The following is a 21426-nucleotide window of genomic DNA, read 5'->3' on the forward strand; positions in this document are numbered from 1 at the left end:
TCACCTGTTGGAAGTCACGTGGGTATGTAGAGACTTCAACTCCCAGCATGCAACATGGTCTTGCAGCTGGGCCGGTGGTGTGGGTGCAGACAGTCTATCAATGTCCGCTCCAATGTCCTTTACAGCCTCGTATGGTGGGACTTATAAATGAAACCTCCGTGTCCCAAAGTTCCTCCTCAAGTCCCCTCGGACTGCTGGACAGCAGTGTAAGCACACAGCGTCCCGGGGTAAGTACCACCTTTTGCACTCCTTCTCCTGTTGCTTTGGTGGACAACAAACTATCTCGATCCCTCGAGCAAAAAACTGCACTGCAAGCAGTGCGATGCTGGGTCGTTTATAATAAATACTTTTGGCACGAAGAACTCTTTGGGTCCGCTATTCTTCTATCACTTGAGATCGGATATTTGGAGGAAAACTACTATATATATATATATATATATATATATATATAATTTGTATCCATCCTTGAAAACCCTTATCTACCCCTATACATTACCTACCCCTATACATTACCTACCCTTGAAACTGAAAACCGCTTTACTACCCACCCCTGAACCCTAAACACCCCTCACTGCACCTGTGCATTATCCCCCTCTGAGTCCTAAACATCACTTACTATCCTTTCTTATAAGAGCGATTACCCAAAAATATAACAGAATACTTATTTATAATATAAAATAGTAAAATGCGTGTGTTTAAGTATGTATATATTTCGCTTTAAGGTTATGTTACTTAAAGCTATTCAAAAAAATACTTAACCTTTACAGTAAAGTACCGCATTATAAACCTACAAAAAAACCCTTACCTGCGTTGTAATGGCTTGTGTGGTACTTACATACGTGGTAATGCTGCTTACAAATCTTTTGATTCCTCGCCCCGTTGGTGGTGTTCAGTGAGTCTGCCTTATGAGTGGTACCGCTGCTGAGCGCAGCCTTTAATTGCATATATCGTCTACAAATGAGAAAATACCAAGACACTGTTTTTTTTTTCTTTTCTGTCTTTCTTCAAAAGCTACTGTGAATTGTATTTCTGTTTAAATTGCAACATCTGAGAGATTATAGTTGTAATAAGGATGTCTGTCATAATACCCTGACGTACAGTTTAAAAAAAGTTTGATAGGTGCCCGCACATAAGTGCTTCTGCTATCTCCTGCAGCGTTTAGTGTTCTTAGACTTTGAGCAATCCCACACTGTGCTAGTTAAAACTCATTTAAAGAGATTTACGTCTGTTCTGTCAGTGGGGAGAATGTGTGAAAGAAATCTGAAGCATGAGATGTGTGAAGCTCGAGTTTGTAAGTCTTGTGTATGGGGTCCAGGAATGTGTCCACTGCTGCTAACTCTAGTTTCTCTTTTGTATTTTTCAGTAAGACCTATGGAAATGTGTTGGTGCTAGATGGTGTCATTCAGTGTACGGAGCGGGATGAGTTCTCTTACCAAGAAATGATTGCCAACTTACCTCTGTGCAGTCACCCAAACCCACGCAAGGTGAGATGGATCAATGGAGCTGTGCGAGTTAACCTGTAAAGAGTTTAACAAGGGTTTATGAATCCAGTGAGCTTGGTTTATTCTTGGGCAGGAGACTAGGATGTCTTTCTTTAACATAAAATGATTAATCTGGGCTGATTATTAGGATACATTCACTGACCAGTAGGCATGGTGGAGATTACAGTTTGTTTCTCGAATAGTATACTACAGATACTTGTGCCTGGTTGGATAGTCTACAGCTGATGAGTCCCTCATCTGCCCACTATCTCCGCACAGCGCAAAGTTTATCAGTATCCTCTCTACATAACCCACCAGAAGTGTGTCTAATTTGGAGGTAAAAATGGAAAATAACCAGGTAAATGTAAGTGTATAGGAAGAACAGGCAACTGGAACTGGTGGCATTATTGGTTATAAAGAAGAGAAGTTACTTCATTCGGTGTGAAGAAGCCTGAAAGAGTCATAATTACTTTGAACCACTGAGGGAAAGTGGAGGATTCATTGAGACAAAACGGAACCACTTCTTGCTGCGCTTCCTAAATGAGGAATTTTCAAAACACAAATCAGAGACCTATATAGTTCAGAAAATCTCAACCTGACAGAAAACATGCAGTGAGGCCAAAAGCTGTCGAACATTGTGATTGAAGACCAGAAGAGCAAGATTCCAGTGGAAAACAACCCTGAATAGGGGGCAAGGCTTCCATTCCAGCCAGGACCTCTAGCCAAGCGGTTCTCTACACTAGATCTGTGAATTTAGGAACTACTTTTGTGCCATGTCACATGCAGCAACAAAGAGGAATTTTTCTTGTACCAAGCTCAAAAACGGATATCCTTCTACATAAAGATAATGAGGTGGTACATAGTGTAAGATACTCGCCATACAGAAATAAATGTGTGAAATCCTGAGGCACCCTAGATTTAATTAGCGTCTTCAGTGTAAAGCCCTAAACACTTCCTACCTATTGGACAGGAGTTACTGAAAAATCAAAATGTATCAATATTTCTTCAGATGAAGAATAGTAGGCATGATGAGAGTTAATGCATCCAAAGGAGCAAAGAGAACCTAGATAACATTGTTTGTGACACTGAAACCGCAAGCAACAAGATATGGTTCTAGCCTCCTTCTGATCTAAAGGCATATGATTTTGGAGGTGCACACTCTGATAACCAAGCTATGACTAGTCGGTATTAGGTTCCGCTCCAGAACTGAAGGTGCTTTAGTTAGTGACAACATTTGGTCTCCTTGTAAAATTCTCTACTTACATCCAGTGCCCTAATCTGTGTGATGTTATTGTACCTATCTCATAATCACATAAACTTATATGGTCAAATTTTTATGAACGCCTGTCTCCATGACAGGAGGGCATCAATCAGTTTTATTCATGGACGTACATCTTTGCCACCTGAAGGTATATCTGCCAATCTCCCTTTGTTCTTTCATTAATAAAATGATAAATTCTGCTTTTTGGGTCCTAATGATTGCCAAACTCAATTAATATTCAGCATGTAAAATATTCTACTGGAGATTGTGATATTTATGTCTGCTTTAGGGAAGGGCAGCAGAATTCATTTCCCAAAAGAAACAAAGTAATTCTATTCATTTGGATAGTTTTATTTATATTAAAAAGATATTTCTTTTAAACATTCAATGCATTTTGTGTGGTATGGTGCATCACTCCTTAGAAAGCAGACATGTATGTATTGTGTTTATGAAAGGATTGTATGTTATGCCTACAACCACGGCATAATATGCCTATTCTGATCCTCCAAATGTAGTAAGTTTATATTGAACACCCTGGTATGACCCCTCTTTAGATTCAAGGACCATAACCAAACTTGGTTTCATAAGGATTGTGACTCTTGCTATGAGTTCTGGCTGGGCGTTAGGAACCCATTTGCTTTGACCATGAGCACATATCCCACTGGAAACAAGTTGCTCAATAGCGGTCAGTTCGTCACGCAAAATAGGAAACCGTTGTGTTGGTTGTCACCAGATGTTTGGAAAAACTAATAAGATGTGACATATTCAGTTTCAAATGAAAGGTACCACCACAACAAGGTAGTTTTCAGGAAAGTTGTATTGCTGTTTATTTTAGACAGGACATGGATCTGCTTTCTTAATGATAATATGAACAGTGCAATACACAAAGTATATTTTCCTTTAGGTAAAAACAGAGATTGAGATAAAAAAAGCTCATTAGCACTCCATTTGTTCACTAAAGATAGGTCTCCTTTCCTGACTCGAACCCCACAAAGCAGGCCAAGATGTGATTTTTCACTTTGGCCTCAATTGGGAATAACAAAATAACCAGTCATTCACTGAGGTAACTACTGTTTTCTTAGTCTGTCAGTCATTACAATATAGAGCCCACATGGAGTTGAGTTGAATGCTGGTAGTTAGGGATTTCGGAGTATGTTGGTGGTCCAGTCCGGACTCCAGTCCGGACTCCAACATCACAAAGCAAGACCTACTGCAGAGGAACATCAGTATCCACCAGGCCAGCACTGAGAGTTTCCCCTCCTCACCAGGTCACCGAGACCTTGCCGAATGCGTGGCAGTCCCGGAGAAGTTGGAGGCATCTTTAGTGCATTCTGGCAGCTGATCGAACCCCATCAACTTGGAGCATCTGGACCGCGCAACCACTTTGGTTGGACCGCCATGCATTCGCTATTCCCCGTGAGCGGGCGACATGACAGCCGCTCCGCGGGCTCCCACCTTGTTTGGACCGCCACACGTTCTGCAATTCCCCGGTAACGGGCGATACGACGACCGCCTTTGCGGCACACGCAATTCCCAACTATCTCGTATGGAATGCCCACTCTCCATACACTTACTCTAAGTGTCCCTAAATATGTCCACAGATTGCTGCCTGTGGTCAGTGTACCACCCGCTCATACATGCTTTTACCCAACACCACCACGTGCTTTCCGGCTTGACACGAGTAATTACAGGCAATTGTTTTCAGGCATCATATCTATAATGTCCTGATGATAATCCTATATCTTTCTGTAAAGGATCGAAATGCCGTCGACATGTTGTCAACCTTATACACTGTTATTTATAAACCTTGCTTGATTCTGTTGGCCAACGGCCGTCGCGTGCACTACCTTCGTAGTGTTGCGCACGCCTGTTGGCTGACGTGGCCCCGCTCACTCCGCTGAACCGCCGCACCGCAGGGAATTGCCACCGCGGTTAATCGGTCAATATGCATTATGTGTAAAGGTGACATTTCTTTAAATGTTTGTTATACTATGATTGCTTCCTACAGACAACCACATGCTGCCTGAGCCATCTCTGTTTTCCCTTGTTTTGTGAGTTCTTGGATACAGGCTTGTGTCCCACTGTAATTAATTCACACGTTTTGTTTATCTCGTTTATTTGCACATTAAATTGCCCTTATCCAGCTGGATAACGGCTAAAGTATAGTACCGATTGGGTCTATATTTAATATTTTTTCCAATCTTTTCTTGCTTGTATGCATAGCTCCTATAGGACAATATCACTACTAAGCTTAGATGCTAATTTATTCACGGGCAGGCCGTCAATATATTGGACTTCTAATGTCAGGGTTGGTAGACCCTGACCAATCCTGGTTTCATACAGAGAAAGCAGTGTGGTGACGACAGCAAAACGTCTTACACTTGCTATGTTACTCTCCTTAGATGTTAGAAAAACATTGAATAGGGTTAAATGGCAATATTTAGAATGCACAATTGTATCACCAGGTCTGGGGGCACAGTTGTGGTAGGTATGTGGATCCAAGAACTGGCTTTAGGGTAAAATATATAACCTTCCAGGCTCTTTATATCAGGAGAGGCACAAAACAGGGCTCGCCTCCATCGCCCCCTTCTATAGCCCTAATAATGGAATAGTTAATAATCTGGAGCAGGGTTGATGGTGATATAAGAAATATAAAAATTGGGCAGGAAAAGTTCAAGCAAACCATGTTTGGAGACGATAAATTGGTCTTAAGTGATAAACCTGTCCAGCCACTCCTTCCATTAATGGCTGAGTTGGAACGATTTTGATAGATATCAGGTTTTAAATCAATATACTGGAATTCGAGAACTACCATCAGAATTCACAGCCACACGTTTAGCCCCAGACGCTCAGAAGAGGTCACCCAAGGCCCTCCTTGCATATTTAAATTGCAAACTACATGCACAGATCGGGTGTTTGGATTATTTTACACCTCTGACATACGTTAGTCAAGCCCTAAAATCCTAGACCGTGGGTTCCATCCCTTGGACTGGCAGAACAGCAGTGACCAAGATGGTGATACTGCTTACATTGCTATACTACATCCAGATGATATCAGTGCAACTTATTCCAACTAAGCAATTCTAATCTACCATTGACAATTATATTTGAAAATGTAAAAAGCCCCAAAACGCACATAAATTTAAGCATTTCCCACCAGCAATAAGCAGGACGTCCTTTCCAGCGTAATGTTCTACTATCAAGCTGCACATTTGAAGTTTATTTTTTAAAGGGGGAATAGGGAAACATACAAACAGGGCTGCTTCCTCACGTACGTTATAGCAGGTATCCCGTTATGGCTAGTGTTCCGATTGGGGAAAAAAAAAGACATAAGAATTGGAATTCATACTCTTCGTGGGATACCAGGACCCCATTCTTGGCATGGGACAAAGTGAGCCAAAAGAAATCAACTACAATGTTTCCTTCACTCTTGCGGCCTTTTGTTATAATGCAGAAGCTCCCTCTGGCTCAGACTGGGGTAGATTTAAGCTATGGAGAGAAAGGGGCTCACTAACACAGAGATCCTTATTAAAAATTGGTCGGATCATATAATTGGAGGTACTTAAAGATGTGCATGCGCTCTTACCAAGCCTGAGAGATTTCCCTTCTTGCAGGTGCGTGATGAGGTGCTGCACCCAACAGCAAAGTGATTTGAGAGAGCTTAGTGACTATGAGAAGTGGATTAATGGGGGTACCCCTTACCACAAAATGTGTGCAATAGCCATCATCCACAAAATGCTACTAGTTAGCGAGCAGCCAGGGAGTTTGCTAACTCACACAAAATAGTAAAGAGACTTGGGAAGGGAATTTCAAGGTGAGGAGTGGAAGAAGGTTTATATATTGAGTTAGAAGCCAAACAGATTGTGTGAAGGGGAGGGGGACTGTCGTCAAGGTGTCCATATACTGTTACCTCACACCAAGAAACTGCATGAGTGGGATAAAGACAACAGTTGGAACGGCTGTGAAGATGCAGGATATTTTTTGCAGAGAAATACTTTTGTGTGTCTCACTCTGTGTGGTTGAACAACTGGTTTGAAGTCATTGAAAGGCAATACGGGTTTACTTTTCTCCTGGTTGCTGAACTGATGGGTTCCTACATGTTCAAATTCTTGTCAAGTGTTATTCCCAATGAATTTGTGGAATCTGTAATGTGTGGAATGCACTTGAGGGCTGACGAATATTTAATCCATTCAGCAATGTCAAGTGATTGTTTAGGGGGTGCAATTAAAAGGAATTCTGTTTTAAGAGTATTCAGTTTAAGGTGGTTGCAGGTCAACCTATTATGAGGTTTTTTAGAGTGGAGTTAAGAGACCCAATATCTTCAAGGGAGGAGAATTTCATGGAAAGTTGGGTGCCCTCCGCGGAAATGTTGAGCACAGCAGAGCACTCTGCACCAAGATCCAAATCTACAGCCGTAGTGCTTCTATCTCTAACCTAACACAACAGCCACCACAGTTGCTCTCTTTTACCTTAAGTAAACAGTCACTTTTTCCAGAGGAATCCTAACTGACCTATGTGCCATCCATTTTTGCACGAGCAAACACACATGCTTATACCTGCTTGTGTGTAAATCTACTGAGCACTTGCAAATGCACTTGTTAACTTTATCCCTTATGTCTTTCATCGCCGGGAGCATGCTTTTCTTTTTGGGAAACTACTTCTTCTACATCCCACCCGTTTCAGGTGTATTCTCGTCTGACCCTGGAAAAGGATTTACATGTGCCGTGTAAAGAGTGCCATTTATGAACACCCATAAACGTAAAATGTTCTGGGTGTGCACAAAATCAAATTGCATTCTGGGTCCAGGAGACCCACTTGCTGCAGTGCATGTAAGCAGTCGATATCCTTTTGCAAAACCACCTTTTGCTCAAACTTCCATGTGAAAAAAATTAGCCATATAACATTTTGCCTATGATGGCACATTTCAGAGTTCATCTTGTGGTAAAACGTATTTATCCACCCACTAGGCACTGCCTTAAAGCAGCACCGCAATCTTGTGACTGACACCATTCCTTTGATTTTCTAGCTTAAAGCGTCATATGGCGTTTGGTATCTCACCCTTGATGGATGCATCATAGAGTAAGTTGTTGTTAAGGTGCCATCTAGCACCGTCTTTGATGTGTGTCCTACAGCTGTCGTATTATTATTGCCTGAGAGAGATTCATGTCTTCTCTCTGTATCGTCCAACCAGCTCACCAATGTCTTACCTCCAAAAAGTGATAAAGATGGGCATACTTTTTATGCACTGTCGAGTAAAATGTGGCGTCTGGCATCTCAGTGTGTTAACTCTAGCACACGTCCACCATAACCATGGATGATATCCAATCTTTGCGCTTTTTTGACGCCATTCCTGCACCACCACACCTCTGCTGAGTTCTGCACAAACCAGTGTCTCACGTAGATTGTTTAAAGAAGTTTCAGGACTGGTAAGCAGACTACATACATGGGCATTTTTAAACCTTTAACATTAATACTGACTCCCCAGAGTACACCCTGATGAGCCTGTGGCCACTTGTCCTTGCTACTCAGAGAGTCAGATGCTGAATAGATGTACTTGGCCTACTTTACAGAGTCCTAGAATGACCCATCCCAGGACACTGAAGGCAAACAACTATATACATTAAAGTTGTGGCCCGGTGGCCCCTTCTTGGACTGTGTCCCCATGAATGTTTCTGACGTGGACCATGTGTATATACTTTTCCAGTTCCAAATGCCTGACCTATTCTCTGTAGCTTCTTTGCCTTTTTCACTGAAGCATGCAGCCTGCTGTATGAGGATGGAATCAGAAGGCACCTAGGGTGGTTTCTCTCCTCTGACCTACCTCGCCATTGCTGAACATGTTGTGGGAGGCGAGAAAAATGTCATGACCGAGCAGAATCAAAGACTGCAATTACTCCTGTCCTCTGTTAAATCCGAAATCACTGTTTTAAACTGTGTTTTGAGACAAGACTTCAGCCATTTGAAAATAAAAGATCATCGAAAATATATCACATCCCCTTCTTCTCTCCTCCCGGCTTTAATGGCTAGAAAACGAAAGTAACTAATGTGACTGAGAGGTTATCGCAGATGTTCTTTTTAAAATGGTCAAGAAACTGGCACAAATATTTCTCAGTAGATCTGGGGCGTTTTACAGAAATGTCTCTACGGTGCAACAGGCATTCATGCAAACTTTTTATGTCTGGGCTCTAACTGGCACGCATGCTCTGTCTCGAACTGAGACATGCTGTATCTGCTTTTGGCGGCTTACAGCCAGCCCTTAGGCTTCCCATTTACTGGAACCATTTTCGTTCCATTTTTCGTTCTCCCCATTTGTCAAGGGCATGCATAAGTTATGCCTCTTTCTGTGTTTAGTACAGAACAGGGGAAAGGCCACCCCCTGCCTGGGCCCATTTGGTACAAGGACAGGTGGGAAAATTAGCTAATGAGGAGGCGTGTTGGACCCTCAGGCTAGTATTTACGTGGCCGAGCATCTCAAGGGTCGAGCCCCCCGGGGGTTCCCCCAGAGTGGACCCTAGGCCGAGCTCGCAGCTTCTTTCTGATTGGACTGTTCCCCTTTGAAGTAAGTGGGGCACCCGACACTGTAACACACCTCTGCACCCGGATGCCCCAGAGCCTCCCTAGGTGACCTGTTTATGTGGCCTTGGACCTTGCCCCGTACTCTCCTTAAGTCAAGAAGAACAGTCCTCCCGCAAGTCGCTGTTAAGTGCCAGAATGCAGGACTTGTCATTCCCCATAGGATAACATTAACCGTCCCAAAAATTGCACTTTTGAAACTGTAAAAATTCATAACTCAAAGTACTTGGCTGATTCCTATGATCTAGGTATCTAAATTCATATAAAAGTATTTTTTATTTTTATAATTTGGTGTCGAATTTCTTTGAGTGTGTATCTCATTTACTGACTTTGTGTCCAATAAATGCTTAGCACTACCCTATGATATGCCTAACTACTCACCCACAGTACCTCTAAACAGAGCATTTGGGGTGTCATTTATGTCACTGTAAACCAGTTGGGGATTTGCTTTACACAGTGCACCTCATTTTGGTCCACTATATAAAGAGCCAGCTTCCTACACTTTGGCATGTCTTTGTTTGTTTTTTGCGTCTGCTTTATTTTATAGGTTTTGTGCTGAGATTTCTTTTTTCTCATTGCAGGTCCTGATTATTGGCGGCGGTGACGGTGGAGTGTTAAGAGAGGTGGTGAAACACCCACTAGTAGAAACTGTGGTGCAGTGTGAAATCGATGAGGTGAGTGAGAATTTCTCTAGAGGGGAGGGTCACAAAGGGCAGGGAACTGTGCAATATGTGCAGAAACAACTTTGTAAATATTTTACATTTGTCTCTGTGGATGAACCGATTGACAAACTTTAGAAATTATTTTTATAAACCCTCTGCTTTGATAGGTATTCTCTGATTCACTACATTTCCCAATACATTTTTAAAGGAACCACTCTTTGAAAGTACCCAGGCCAATGGCTGTATGTGTGCATAGGGAGGGGGAAAGAGGAAGAAGAGCACAGAAGTGATTTTGTGTATTTCTTTTCTTGTTACCGTTTACAAAGCACGACGTACGACCAGGAGAACTGAAAAGGGGCTGCTCGGAAGCCATGGCTCTTTCTTGAGTGGCATTTTGAGGTTGATATGCCGCACCATTAGGTTACTAGACTACTTTTTGGTTGAAATGCAGGGATCTAATTTGCATGTTTTTGCTGATCAGTATGCTATTTGAGGTAATTGCTGTGAGTTTATTGTGGCGCCATAGGGCCAGTTGCATGGCCAGACTGTGTAGAGTACTGATCTAATGGGCTGCTTTTACTGTGACGTTTTTAGGTCTCGCCTACCATACAGTGCAAGCTGTCTGGTTGCAAAGAAAAAGTTACATACCTTCATAGGCGCTGGAAGTAGGGGTGCTGGGGGTGCAGCACTCTCAAAATAAACATGCTGAAGTTCAGAAGGTGAATGAGCACTAAAGATGCCTTTAAATCTTGTCACATTTGCTATTTGTTCAAAGACAGAGGTCAGATGTCAGGCTATGTCTTCTAACAAGTTGCTGTTTATTTGTTTATATGTGGATTGGTGTTTACTTCTCTTTCTCTGACTGTAGAGTTAGAGGACTTTGTAAAGCAAACTTTCTGACAATCTGATTTTTCCCAATTCTTATTACTTCAGTGATGTAATATAGGTATAAGTGCCCCACTCCGAAAATTGTTCCAGCACCACTGCTTACTTTTGGTAATGCTCTTTCTAGTGGATTGTCTACTATGGATTTCTCACCTTGTGAATGCCCACAGTCACATGACTGGATCTAGAAATGTTTCCATTGCGTCAATAGGTGGCGTTGTACTGCTCTGTGTCACGTCTGTTCTGCCCCGGATGTGACACAGACAGCCTCTAAATGACCGCCACCTTCACACGCTGAAGTCCTTTTCTTTCTGATCTGTCTGTTTTATCTGACACTGAGCCATTAGAAATAAGATTGTACCAGTGTGGTGATTTCTACATTGGAATCTTTTTTACATGGACTAGGTGTCTATTCCACAGAATGGGAAGGAGTTTAGGTCAGTGAAGAACCGGAGGTTAGATAGTGTACACACAAGAAATAGTGTTACCGAAGTTAAGCAACTTTATCTTCTGATTGATACTTCTAATTGTAGATTCCCTCCTTTCAGAATAGACACCCAAACAGTACCTCCCCAGATGGTTGGTGTGTGGAGTGTCAGGACGGACCGGGCAAACCGTGCTGCCTTCCTCAACTAGCTGTCCAGGCTGTAGTGTTACTTGAACATGTGATCTGTTGCCCACGTGGCTGCCTGGCAGATGTCTAAGACTGGGACACTGTGCACCAGTGCAGTGGTAGCAGCCATTGCTCTGGTGGAATGAGCCCGAAGACCACCTGAAAGCTGTGTCTTGGCCAGCCCATGACCGTTTTTAATGTATAAAACAATCCATCTGAAGATGGTTCTCTTCTGCACAGCTTTGCCCTTTTTAGCCCCAGGGAAAAGGGTTCTCTTGAGATAAAAACAATGTAGTCTTACTCCTTGTCTAGAATAGAAGAATGAGGTGGGTCAAAGAAATCTGGCAGGTTGATAAATTGCCCTATGTGGAAGGCTGTGATGACCTTTGGTAGGAATAGTGCTTTTTTTCTGCGCACCAGCTTATCTGGAAAGAAGGTGGTATATAACAGCTGGGCAGACAGTGCTTTCAGCTCACTCAAGCAATGAGCTGATCTGATTGCTATTAGTAGGATGGTTTTCAGCGTGAGGCCGCAGAGAAAACAGCTGTGCATTAGTTCAAACGGGACACACATGAGATAAGTGAACACCAAATAATGGTCTCATTGAGGCATCAGAAAAAAATTTGGTGCGAACAAATGAATAAGCCTTTCACGAAACGCATCATAACAGGTGATTTGAGTATAGATGCCTGATCAGATAGGCATAAAAAGGCATAGCGGGATGTAAGTAATCTTTAACTATCACCATAGCAAGGCTTTGCTCGGTCAACAAAATAACAGTATGTCAGCTAACTGTCCCGGTAACATCTGTATATTGCAGGAGAAACATCATACACCATATTTCTCCGAGCATCCCTCGTAAACTTTTGGTGCAGGGACGCCGGTCAGCCAAAATAACACCAACTACTTTGGGAGGAAGATCGAAAACCGCCAACCTTCACGGCTCAATCTTTATGCATGGAAGTGTAGGCTGTGCATGTTCGGGTGCAAGACCCTGCCCTCCGGTTGCAAACAGGAGGTCCTCCCTCAGGGGCAGCCGGAGCAGAGGAGAGATTCACATGGCCAATAGTTCAGGTACTGCACTCTCCTTTTCCAGTCTCATGCCACTAGGATGACTTTGGGTCTGTCCTTCCTGAGCTTCTTGAGAACTCTGGGCAGGAGAGGATTGGGCTGGAAGGTGTACAGGCGTCCTGTTGTCCAAGTGAAGCGAAAGGCATCTCTGAGCAAGAACTTCCTTGGGAACTTCAACATACATAGGTTTAGATACTGTGCGTTCTCTGCAGTGGGAAAAAGATTGACCACAGGTTCTCCCCATTGTTGGTTTCTGCCCATTATTGGAAAATGCTCAGTGCCATCTCGGAGTGCATCCACTATCCATGATCCCCCCCTAGGTAGCATCGCCGGAGTCTGACCGTCTGGCGTTTAAAGAACAAGCTATGTGGTATGCAACCAAGGAGATGCCCTGGTCTTTCAGCCACTTCCAGAGGTGTAGGCATCCTGGAATAGAACCCAAGACCCCACACAACCTTCTTTGTCGCAATACCACATTGCTGTAGTGTTGTTTGTAAGAACCTGTGCCTGTTCCCCCTCGATGGGAAGAAAGCTTTCAGTGCCAAGTGATTCGGCCATAACTCCAGCAAGTTGATGTGAAAGCAATCTTCTGCTGGTGACTATCATCCTCTGGTATTCACCTCTGCCAGATGACCTCCCCAACTCCGCAATGCTTCATTTGTCACAACTGTTAGGTCTGGGTGAGGCAGGTAGAGGGTCTTTCACCAGTCCAGTTGTGGCGTAGCAGACACCAGTGCAGGTTTTTTCCAGTTTCCTCGAACACCTGGATTCTGGATTAAAAAGGTTATCTAGGTGCTGAGACCCGAGGTGCACTGGTAAGGCCCAAAGGGAGCACCGAGAACTGAGTGCTTGTAGCCTACCTGAAACCCCAGGTAGCCCAGGACTGCAAAATACGGATGTGGAAGACTTCAAATCTCACTGCAGGGTCCGTAAGTGCCACCTTGCGTGGTCCACAAGCAGGATGCTAGAGGCCAAATGTCAGAAATCTCAGAGTCAGTCTCACGGAGACCCAGCTCAGGGGTTGAAACATCAGGATCATAGCCCAAACATCCTGGACTTGTTGAGGCAGAGGAATAGCTCGAAAGAGCTCCGTATCCAGGATGACTCTGATGAAGGGGTGCCGCTGTGAAGGAGTCAGATTTGACTTTGGCACACGGATGGAGAAACTCTGCGATGTTAACATGTTGGCTGTGGTCTGGAAGTGATGACCATTTGAGGCAAACCTGCCTTCAGAAGCCATTGTTGACGGATCGGGAGGCTGTTATTCCCAACCTCCACAGATGGGTGCAAACACCACCTCCCTCTACATGAACACCTGAGATACACTGGTCAGGCCAGAGGGGAGCACTGAAAACTAAAAGTACTGTTGTGCTGCCTGGAGATGCAGGTAATGCCTATGGAACTGCAGAATGGGGATGTGAAAATGTGTTCCATAAGTCGATGGCCACCATCCAGTCTCCTCGATCCTAAGCAGACAGAACTTGTACCAGGGTGAGCATTTTGAACTTTTCCTTCCGGAGGGAGAAACTCGGAGGGAGAAGATCTAGGATAGGACGAAGTCCTTATCCTTTTTTGGCATCAGGAATAATAACCAGTCCTGATCGCTGATGTCGGCATCCTCTCTATGGCTGTCTTGGCCAAGAGAGCCTGGACTGCCTCTCAAAGTACAGACTAGTGGTCCTCCAGGAGATAATGTGGTTTGGGAGGCATGTCGGGGGGGGGGGGGTTGTGACAGAAATAGGAGGGAGTAACCGTTCTGCACAAACTGGTCGAATGTTTTACCTCCACGGTAATAAATGATGCAGCCTCCCACTGGGTAATCATGTGCTGCAGTGGGTGACTGAAAGCGTTTTTTGGCAGCTGCTGGTGGAGGAGTAGGGGATTGGGCAGACATTGCCTCTGGGGCTGGACGGTGGCGTCTTGATCGCCAGCCTCTGCTTTAAAAGGCTTGGGAGGCTTGTTGCTGTTGAGGTATGGTTTGGTGTTGCCTCTGCTGGTACCACCTTCCAAAGCCTCAAATGGGCAAGACTGCTGGGGAAATTGCTGCAAAGGCTGCTCAGGCTAATCTCAGAGCAAGGCTAGCTGAGGAGCATATTCTTATGCAAATGAGTTTTCTCACGCTATATGAAGTTATATTTGGGAACGCATTGGGATTCGGTCCGCTGGTAGAGAGGTCTGTACCACCAGACTTTCTGGTGAAAGATGCTGGAGAAAGAAGGCAGGATCTCCCAGGGCATGCCAGTGCTGCTTTGCAATGCCTTTTAAGTGGAGGGCAAGATCCTGGCTTTGCCCAGGTGCCCTACAATGTGTCCATGAGGGTCTTGCTGAAAGGGAGGAGATGCTCCTGTGTTGTTTGTCCTGGATGTAGGACCTCAATTTAGATATTTCTTTTGAGCTCCACGTTGGGTAGAGTGAGTTCCAAAGCTTCTGCTGCTCTCCATATGACAATGGCAAAGGAGGCAGACTTCTGTAGCTGCTTTAGGTATGGGTGAGAAACGGTAAGTGTTTGGCAATGTGTCTAAGCCACGAACATCCTATAGGTCTAAAAACAGGTTTTACACGTCATATGGGGTACTGCTGTTGTACTCATCATCGCCATAGTCATGAAATCGTTGCAGTAGTCACTCTGGCCTAGAGTGTGGATAAATGTGGGATCAATAGAAGTCACTTCAGGTTTTCTTCGGACACGACTATTAGCTCCCCCTCTGGTGTCACCGTCTGTCAGCACTCGGGGCTGTGGCACTATAAGTGGTATTGGCGGCGGGTAGAAACCCATCCCTAGGATAGTTGGGTATGGATCTGCCAGTGGTGGCCGACTTGATGCCACCTCAGATCCTTGGTGCTTGAATGCACAGCAGCTGGATCCAGTCGGGTATCAAGAATCTGTCCTTATTCGGTTACCAAGAGTCTGGCCTTAAACTCCCTGATTTGCTGTGGCGTCTCCGTGTGGCCAGAGAAGTAGGGGCCAATTGGAAGAAGGGTTTTAAATCTGTTCCAGGGTGGGAGACAGAATTTGTGGCCTGGAGGTATCCGAGGCATGGCACTACTCCGAATGGTGGGATGTAGGGGAGCCGTGTTTAGACCTCTTGTGTTTCTTCAATTTGTGACTTACCTGAAGATTTCTATTTCCATGATAAACATTCATAAGATCGGCCCCGGGAGCCAGAGTGCATCACTGCTTTCAACTGGGACTGGGGCTTTTTCAAGTTCTGGTGATGTTCTGCAATGTACATCATGGCCTCATGGTCTTGGGTGGCCTTTGAGTTAATCTTGGCACATTTGACTCACAACGCTGATTCATGCTTGGAGCCCTGAGACAGACCGTATGTGGGCACATCACCAACATCTATTTATGGCAGCCTTTTCAAGGTTTGAACCCTATTGCTTTGGATGGGTACGCCCCTAGCACACTAGAGAAAGATCTGAAAGAAAAATACCACCCAGTCCGATAGAACTCAATGATTGAGCTCCAGATCCTAGTTGGAAGGCACCAAAAGAAAGGAACTTATGTCAACTTGCCTAGGTGGCGGTTATTTAGGGGCCTCTCACATAGCGAGCGGGTTGAACCCGACATGGTGCCACATGACATCATCTGTTGATGCACTAGAGAACTGCTGAGAAAATCTCTGGATCCACTCTAGCCTCAGGTCTTCACCAGGTCCTGCTGCTGAGCCAAGCTCTGCAGTGGAAGGCAGAACATTAGATATCCTGTCACATAGAGGTATGACCACCTCCCAGATAGAATTTAGTGTATTGGGGCAGGGTGGGAGCTCTTGCCAGATCCACATAGTCTGCGTACAGGGCACACTTGGTGCCTTCCATGCATAGTCCAGTTCAAATCAGTTCAGGGAGCTGTTGGCTCCCGCTCTGGCACGAAACTGGACAAAGGACAGGGCAGTATCTGCCTCCTTTTCAAGCCCATCCTTTTTTTTTTTAAATACTTTATTTTGAGTGTGATGCAAAAACATACATCGGAGTATATCAGTACATGGCTCCTCCTTGAGTCAAGGACCTGGACGTTAACCAACAGGACACAGCCATTCAGCCCACATCCCGGGGGCCAGGCGACAGTATGGTACCAGAAACATGGACTCCGTAGTCATGGTAAAGCAATAAAATAAACATGCCGCTTATACGGCCAGGTGAAAGTACATCATCACTTTTTTTTTTTTTCTGTCCGTTGTTTGGAAACACTTGACAAAGTAAAAACTTCAATAAAATTCAGGAATAACAAAAACTTTCCCTCCCCTACAAAACTCTGCATCAGTGAGAACACAGGCATATACATTCCGTTCAGGTCGTCAGGGCCCATCCGGGCGCAGTTATCAAATCAAAATCAAACACAGATCCATTTGGGACTCGGAGCAAATCACATATTTACAGAGGTTATGCGCGCGGTACTTGCAAGACACTAGCTCCTAGCAGCCCCATCATCACCACTCCCATCCACCACTTCCCCGGAGTCCGACCCCTGCGGGGTGAACAGCTCAGCACTGGTGGCATCCGAGTCACTATCTACAGACCCCACAGCACACATCATGCGCCATGCCAACAGATCCTCCTGCAGCTTCTCATCCCTACGTGTGTGTTGCATATGTGTTTCCTCCGCCAGGGACCATTCCTTGAAATCTCTAAGCCAGAATGACAGCTCCGGGGCACGACTTCGCATCCAGGTGATAGCCACCCTGCGCCTTGCCAGCACCAATAGTAGCTGCAACAGCTTAGTCAAGCCCATCCTTAAGGAGGGACCCCTGAATCATCACAACCCTTTCCTTAGGGTTTTTAAGGGCTTACCTATGGGTTGGTCCCTAGATTCGTTGTGCGACAAGATTCATTTCGGACACCACTTCTTCGACCGTCTGGGCATGCTGGACTTCGCTCTGGGCATCAAGGCTGCAACTAGGAAGACCCCTGCTGCTCCTGACCTCGTCTCCCTGCTAGTCTGCTGCAACATCCGTGCCTGTGCACCATACAGGAACCTTCCAAGGCCCGTGGGCATCGAAGAAACCTGAGGGACTCTCCCTTGAAGTGAAGGAGCCACTTCCCTGCATCTGCAAGCACCGCAACTAAGCTGACCGGTCTGCTGATCCTGAGCTCCCACAGACTCCGTAAGGCTCAGCAACACAGGTGGTGGTTCTTCACATCCCTCGAGGCCTGCCCTTTCCTCTTACCAAGTTTGAGGCCAGTATCCCTTGGAGCCGCAGGGACTGAACCCCTGCGCACCGCATTGACTTGCAGTTGCAAAGGCTTGTTGGATTCCTTCCACAAAGATCTTCGGGCTCCAAGTAGCCCCAACCTCGAGCATCACCAGTGACCAAGATCTTCATCCTCACTGCATCCTCTTGCATCTTTGGTGAGCTGCTCGAGTTCCTCTTGCGACTCTAGTGCCTACGGCCTGTGGGTCCTCTTGAGGGTCATCTTTGTATTGTTTGGGCTCCCCTGATTGCTCGTGGCCTGCCCTGACTCCCCTGCTTGTGGTGAGTCTGCAGGACCTTGCTGGTCCCGACATGGCAACTGCAACCGAAGTGGAGAAAGGTGCAAAGGCTTGTTGGTGCTCCCGCCAGACACCGACATCTCAACTCTCGACATCTGACATGGGACAGCTCGTGTATGGCTTCTGGACTTCCCCAGCATCACCTGGTCCACACAGCTGCAGTTCTAAGGTCACCGTCTGCTCCCCTGCAACACCCAACATCAGTGGGCATTCGTCCTCCGTGCCTCCTTCTCATTCTGAGTGGCATAGACTCTGTCCCCTCTGCTTTCAGGTTCTTCACATCTTGAATCCACCTTTGGGTTCCACCGGACACTTTCACCTTCTTCAGCAGCGGCATCTTTCTGAACTCCTCCTTTGTGTTCGGCACCTGGCTTCCCAGGGGCAGGTATCCTGGTTCCTAAGGTATCCATGGGCGGGGTGGCTCTCCAACCTTCTGTCTGCCACTGGGTTTCTTCAGGGTCCTCTGGGAAGGATCCTTCTTCTTTAACCACGACTTACCCATTGACTTGAATTGATCATGTTGTCGTGTTCCACTTAGCACCAGACCTCTGTGGGGCTCCTAGTTACTTACCTCGGGTGGTTCCTTGGGTCCCCGACACCTATCTGTCTTCTGGGTATGGTCTTGGTTCGCATACCACTTATTTACTATATGGTTTGGTACGCCCCTTGTGACCACCGTGTATTAAATGCTACTTACCTGTTTCTATTGTTAAGCATTGTGTATATCTCCGGGTAGGAGATATCTGTACATGCTAGTGAGTGTCTTATAATAAATACATATTTTTATAAATGCAATGTGTGGTTCTTTTTCACTTAATCTATACTTTAGAAGAAATCGCAAATCTCCGAAAGTTCTTCACCGATTGCTTTGAAATTTTGACACAACGTTGGATTCGAATACGTGCGTGTCGAATACGCGCTGTTTTTAATCGAAAGCCTGAACAGACACACAAAAATGTCAATTTTCGTTTGTTCAAAATCTTAAATCTCCGAAAGTTTTTCACAGATTGTTTTGAAATTTTGACACAACGATTCGATTAAGCACGTGCCCAATACGCGCGTGTTTTTAATCGAATGGCGAACAGACCCTATCGATTTGACTGCTGCGCAACAACTACAAGGGACGCATAGAGACAATAGTCTACATATATTAGGATGGACAGTTGGTCTCAGGATTGTAGACCGGGAAGTGGGTGGAGGGAGGGAGGGGGGAGGAGTTGGTTCACTTTGCAACATTAAGAAAGGACGCATAGAGACAATAGTCTACATTTATCAGGATGGACAGTTGGTGTCAGGATGGCAGACCGGGAAGTGGATGGAGGGAGTGGGGAGGAGTTGGTTCACTTTACAACATTAGCGCGTGTTTATAGATACATACCGTTGAATTCGAATACGCGCATGTACAGTACGCGCGTGTTTTTAATCAAAAGGCCGAATAGACCCTATCGATTTTGCTTTCTGCACAATAACTATAAGGTATGCATAGAGACAATAGTCACAAAAACATATTGTATACCCACAAGCTTTGTGAAATTAAACATATTAGAAACGTGTGCTTACTCTGTTCGAGGCATGTGGGCTGCTGAATTCATATCTTAGCATAGATCGCCGCCTAGTGTTGGGTCCGGATGTTTGCACCTTGTTGTCTTTGAAGAGTCTTCGAAGTATCACGAAATAGGTGACTCCTCCCCTGTACTACAGTGCGCATGGGCATCTTCTCCATCCTCAGATTATTTTTCTCCGCCATTGGTTTCGGATGCACTTCGACAACTCCAACTTCGATATCGAAAGTTTCCTAATTTCTAAGGCCAAAAACCTCATAATTTCGATGGTATTGTTTCCGCTCGATATCCCTCGACTCGACAACTCTTTCCATCCATCTCCGGTAGTCGACGCGGGCCGTTGGGCCTTTTCGACGCCACGTGGGCCTACCGCCGATGGAAAGAACCCCGTTTAAAAGATGCCCACAATGTTGATCCAAGTTTCCACATAGCGACAAGCATACAGTATGCAACAAGTGCCGGTCTCCGGAGCACAACGAGGAAGATTGTCCAGCTTGTGCTCAGTTCCGGTCGAAGAAAACTATCCGGAACAGAAGAGCTGCTCGACAAGAGATGCAGTGACAGGCACCTGAACCGGAAAACATTTTCTTCGACGACGAACATGCACTTCCAGAGGCAGCGGACTCCGACCTAGAGCTAGTCACCGTAGAAGACCAGTCGGACTCCGAGGAAGACCTCCCACCGGGGCAAACCATGAGTACTAACGCCCCTACCCTGCCTCCACCTCCAGACAAGGCTCCGGTTAAAGCATCGCCAAGAGGCCTTTGCCGCGACCGAAACACAGCTTCAGAAGCCCCGCCTTCCGGCTCGGCTCCGAAGACCATTACCAAGCCTTCCGGGACCGAGCAAGACCCTTCCCAAAAAGGCCATAGACTCAAAGACTGTTCCGCAGCCTAAAACGGGCCACGACACTAAAAAAGTCGTCGACCCGAAAAACACCGGCCAACCAAAAAGGTAGTTGATCCGAAAAAGACTGTCGACCAGCAAAAGGGCGTAGATCCAAGGAAAACGGTCGACCCAAACAAAAGCGTCGATCCAAAAAAGACAGTCGACCCCAAAAAGGTCATCGGATCGAAAAAAGGAATTGACCCGAAACAGGTCGTCGATCCGAACACTGCCTCCGACCCGATAAAGGCAGTCGAACCGAAGAAAGTCGTTGACCCGAAAAAACACATCGAGCCGAAAAAGGCTGTCGACCCGAAAAAGGCTGTCGAACATAAGAAGGTGGTAGAGTCCAACAAGGCCGTCGAGCCGAAAACAGCTGTCGAGCCGACCAGAGACGTCAAGCTGAAGAAAGCTCAAGAGAAAAATAAAAAAAAGCAAGCGACCAATCCAAAAACATCGGCGCCGAAACCACGGGCAGTGGAAGAAGAACTTTTTCATCCTGATCCAGTGAGCCCAGACCAAAATAGACTGCATATAGACCCTAATACAGGACACATAACAGTCTACAATAAGAACAAGAGAAGACTAGACACTGAGGCTCCTTCTCCTGTTCCCCCTAAGAAAAAGGACTTTGGGACATCCCCTTCTAGACCTTTTACACCTCCTCCTTTCACTCCTGACATGCCTTATGTTCCATATTCTCCTACACCTCCACATTATGAGGAGGAAGAGGACGTGGGTGAAGACCCTCATCAGGACTTTATAGACCCTGATGATCAGGGAAACCAAGATCACACTTGGGATGATCAAAATGACCCTAATGACCCATATGATACACAACTCAGACCAGATCCCACCATATATCCCACTAAGCCATCCCCTACCCATGACACGGTTGCTTTTAACCAGCTAGTTCATAGAGCAGCTCAGTATCATGGG

General features: G+C 45.5%; 1 protein-coding gene across 1 annotated transcript in view; it reads left to right on the forward strand.

Annotated features, from left to right (window-relative positions):
- Positions 1–21426, forward strand: part of SRM (spermidine synthase) — a 112182-nt gene that overhangs the window by 21633 nt on the left and 69123 nt on the right. The window contains exons 2-3 of the mRNA XM_078642237.1: positions 1364–1484; positions 9897–9989. Coding sequence (XP_078498363.1) covers positions 1364–1484; positions 9897–9989 — 214 coding nt within the window. The remainder of the gene's footprint in view (positions 1–1363; positions 1485–9896; positions 9990–21426) is intronic.

This window comes from Lissotriton helveticus, chromosome 5_1 (genome assembly GCF_964261635.1).
Source record: "Lissotriton helveticus chromosome 5_1, aLisHel1.1, whole genome shotgun sequence".
NCBI classification, from domain to species: Eukaryota; Metazoa; Chordata; class Amphibia; order Caudata; family Salamandridae; genus Lissotriton; species Lissotriton helveticus.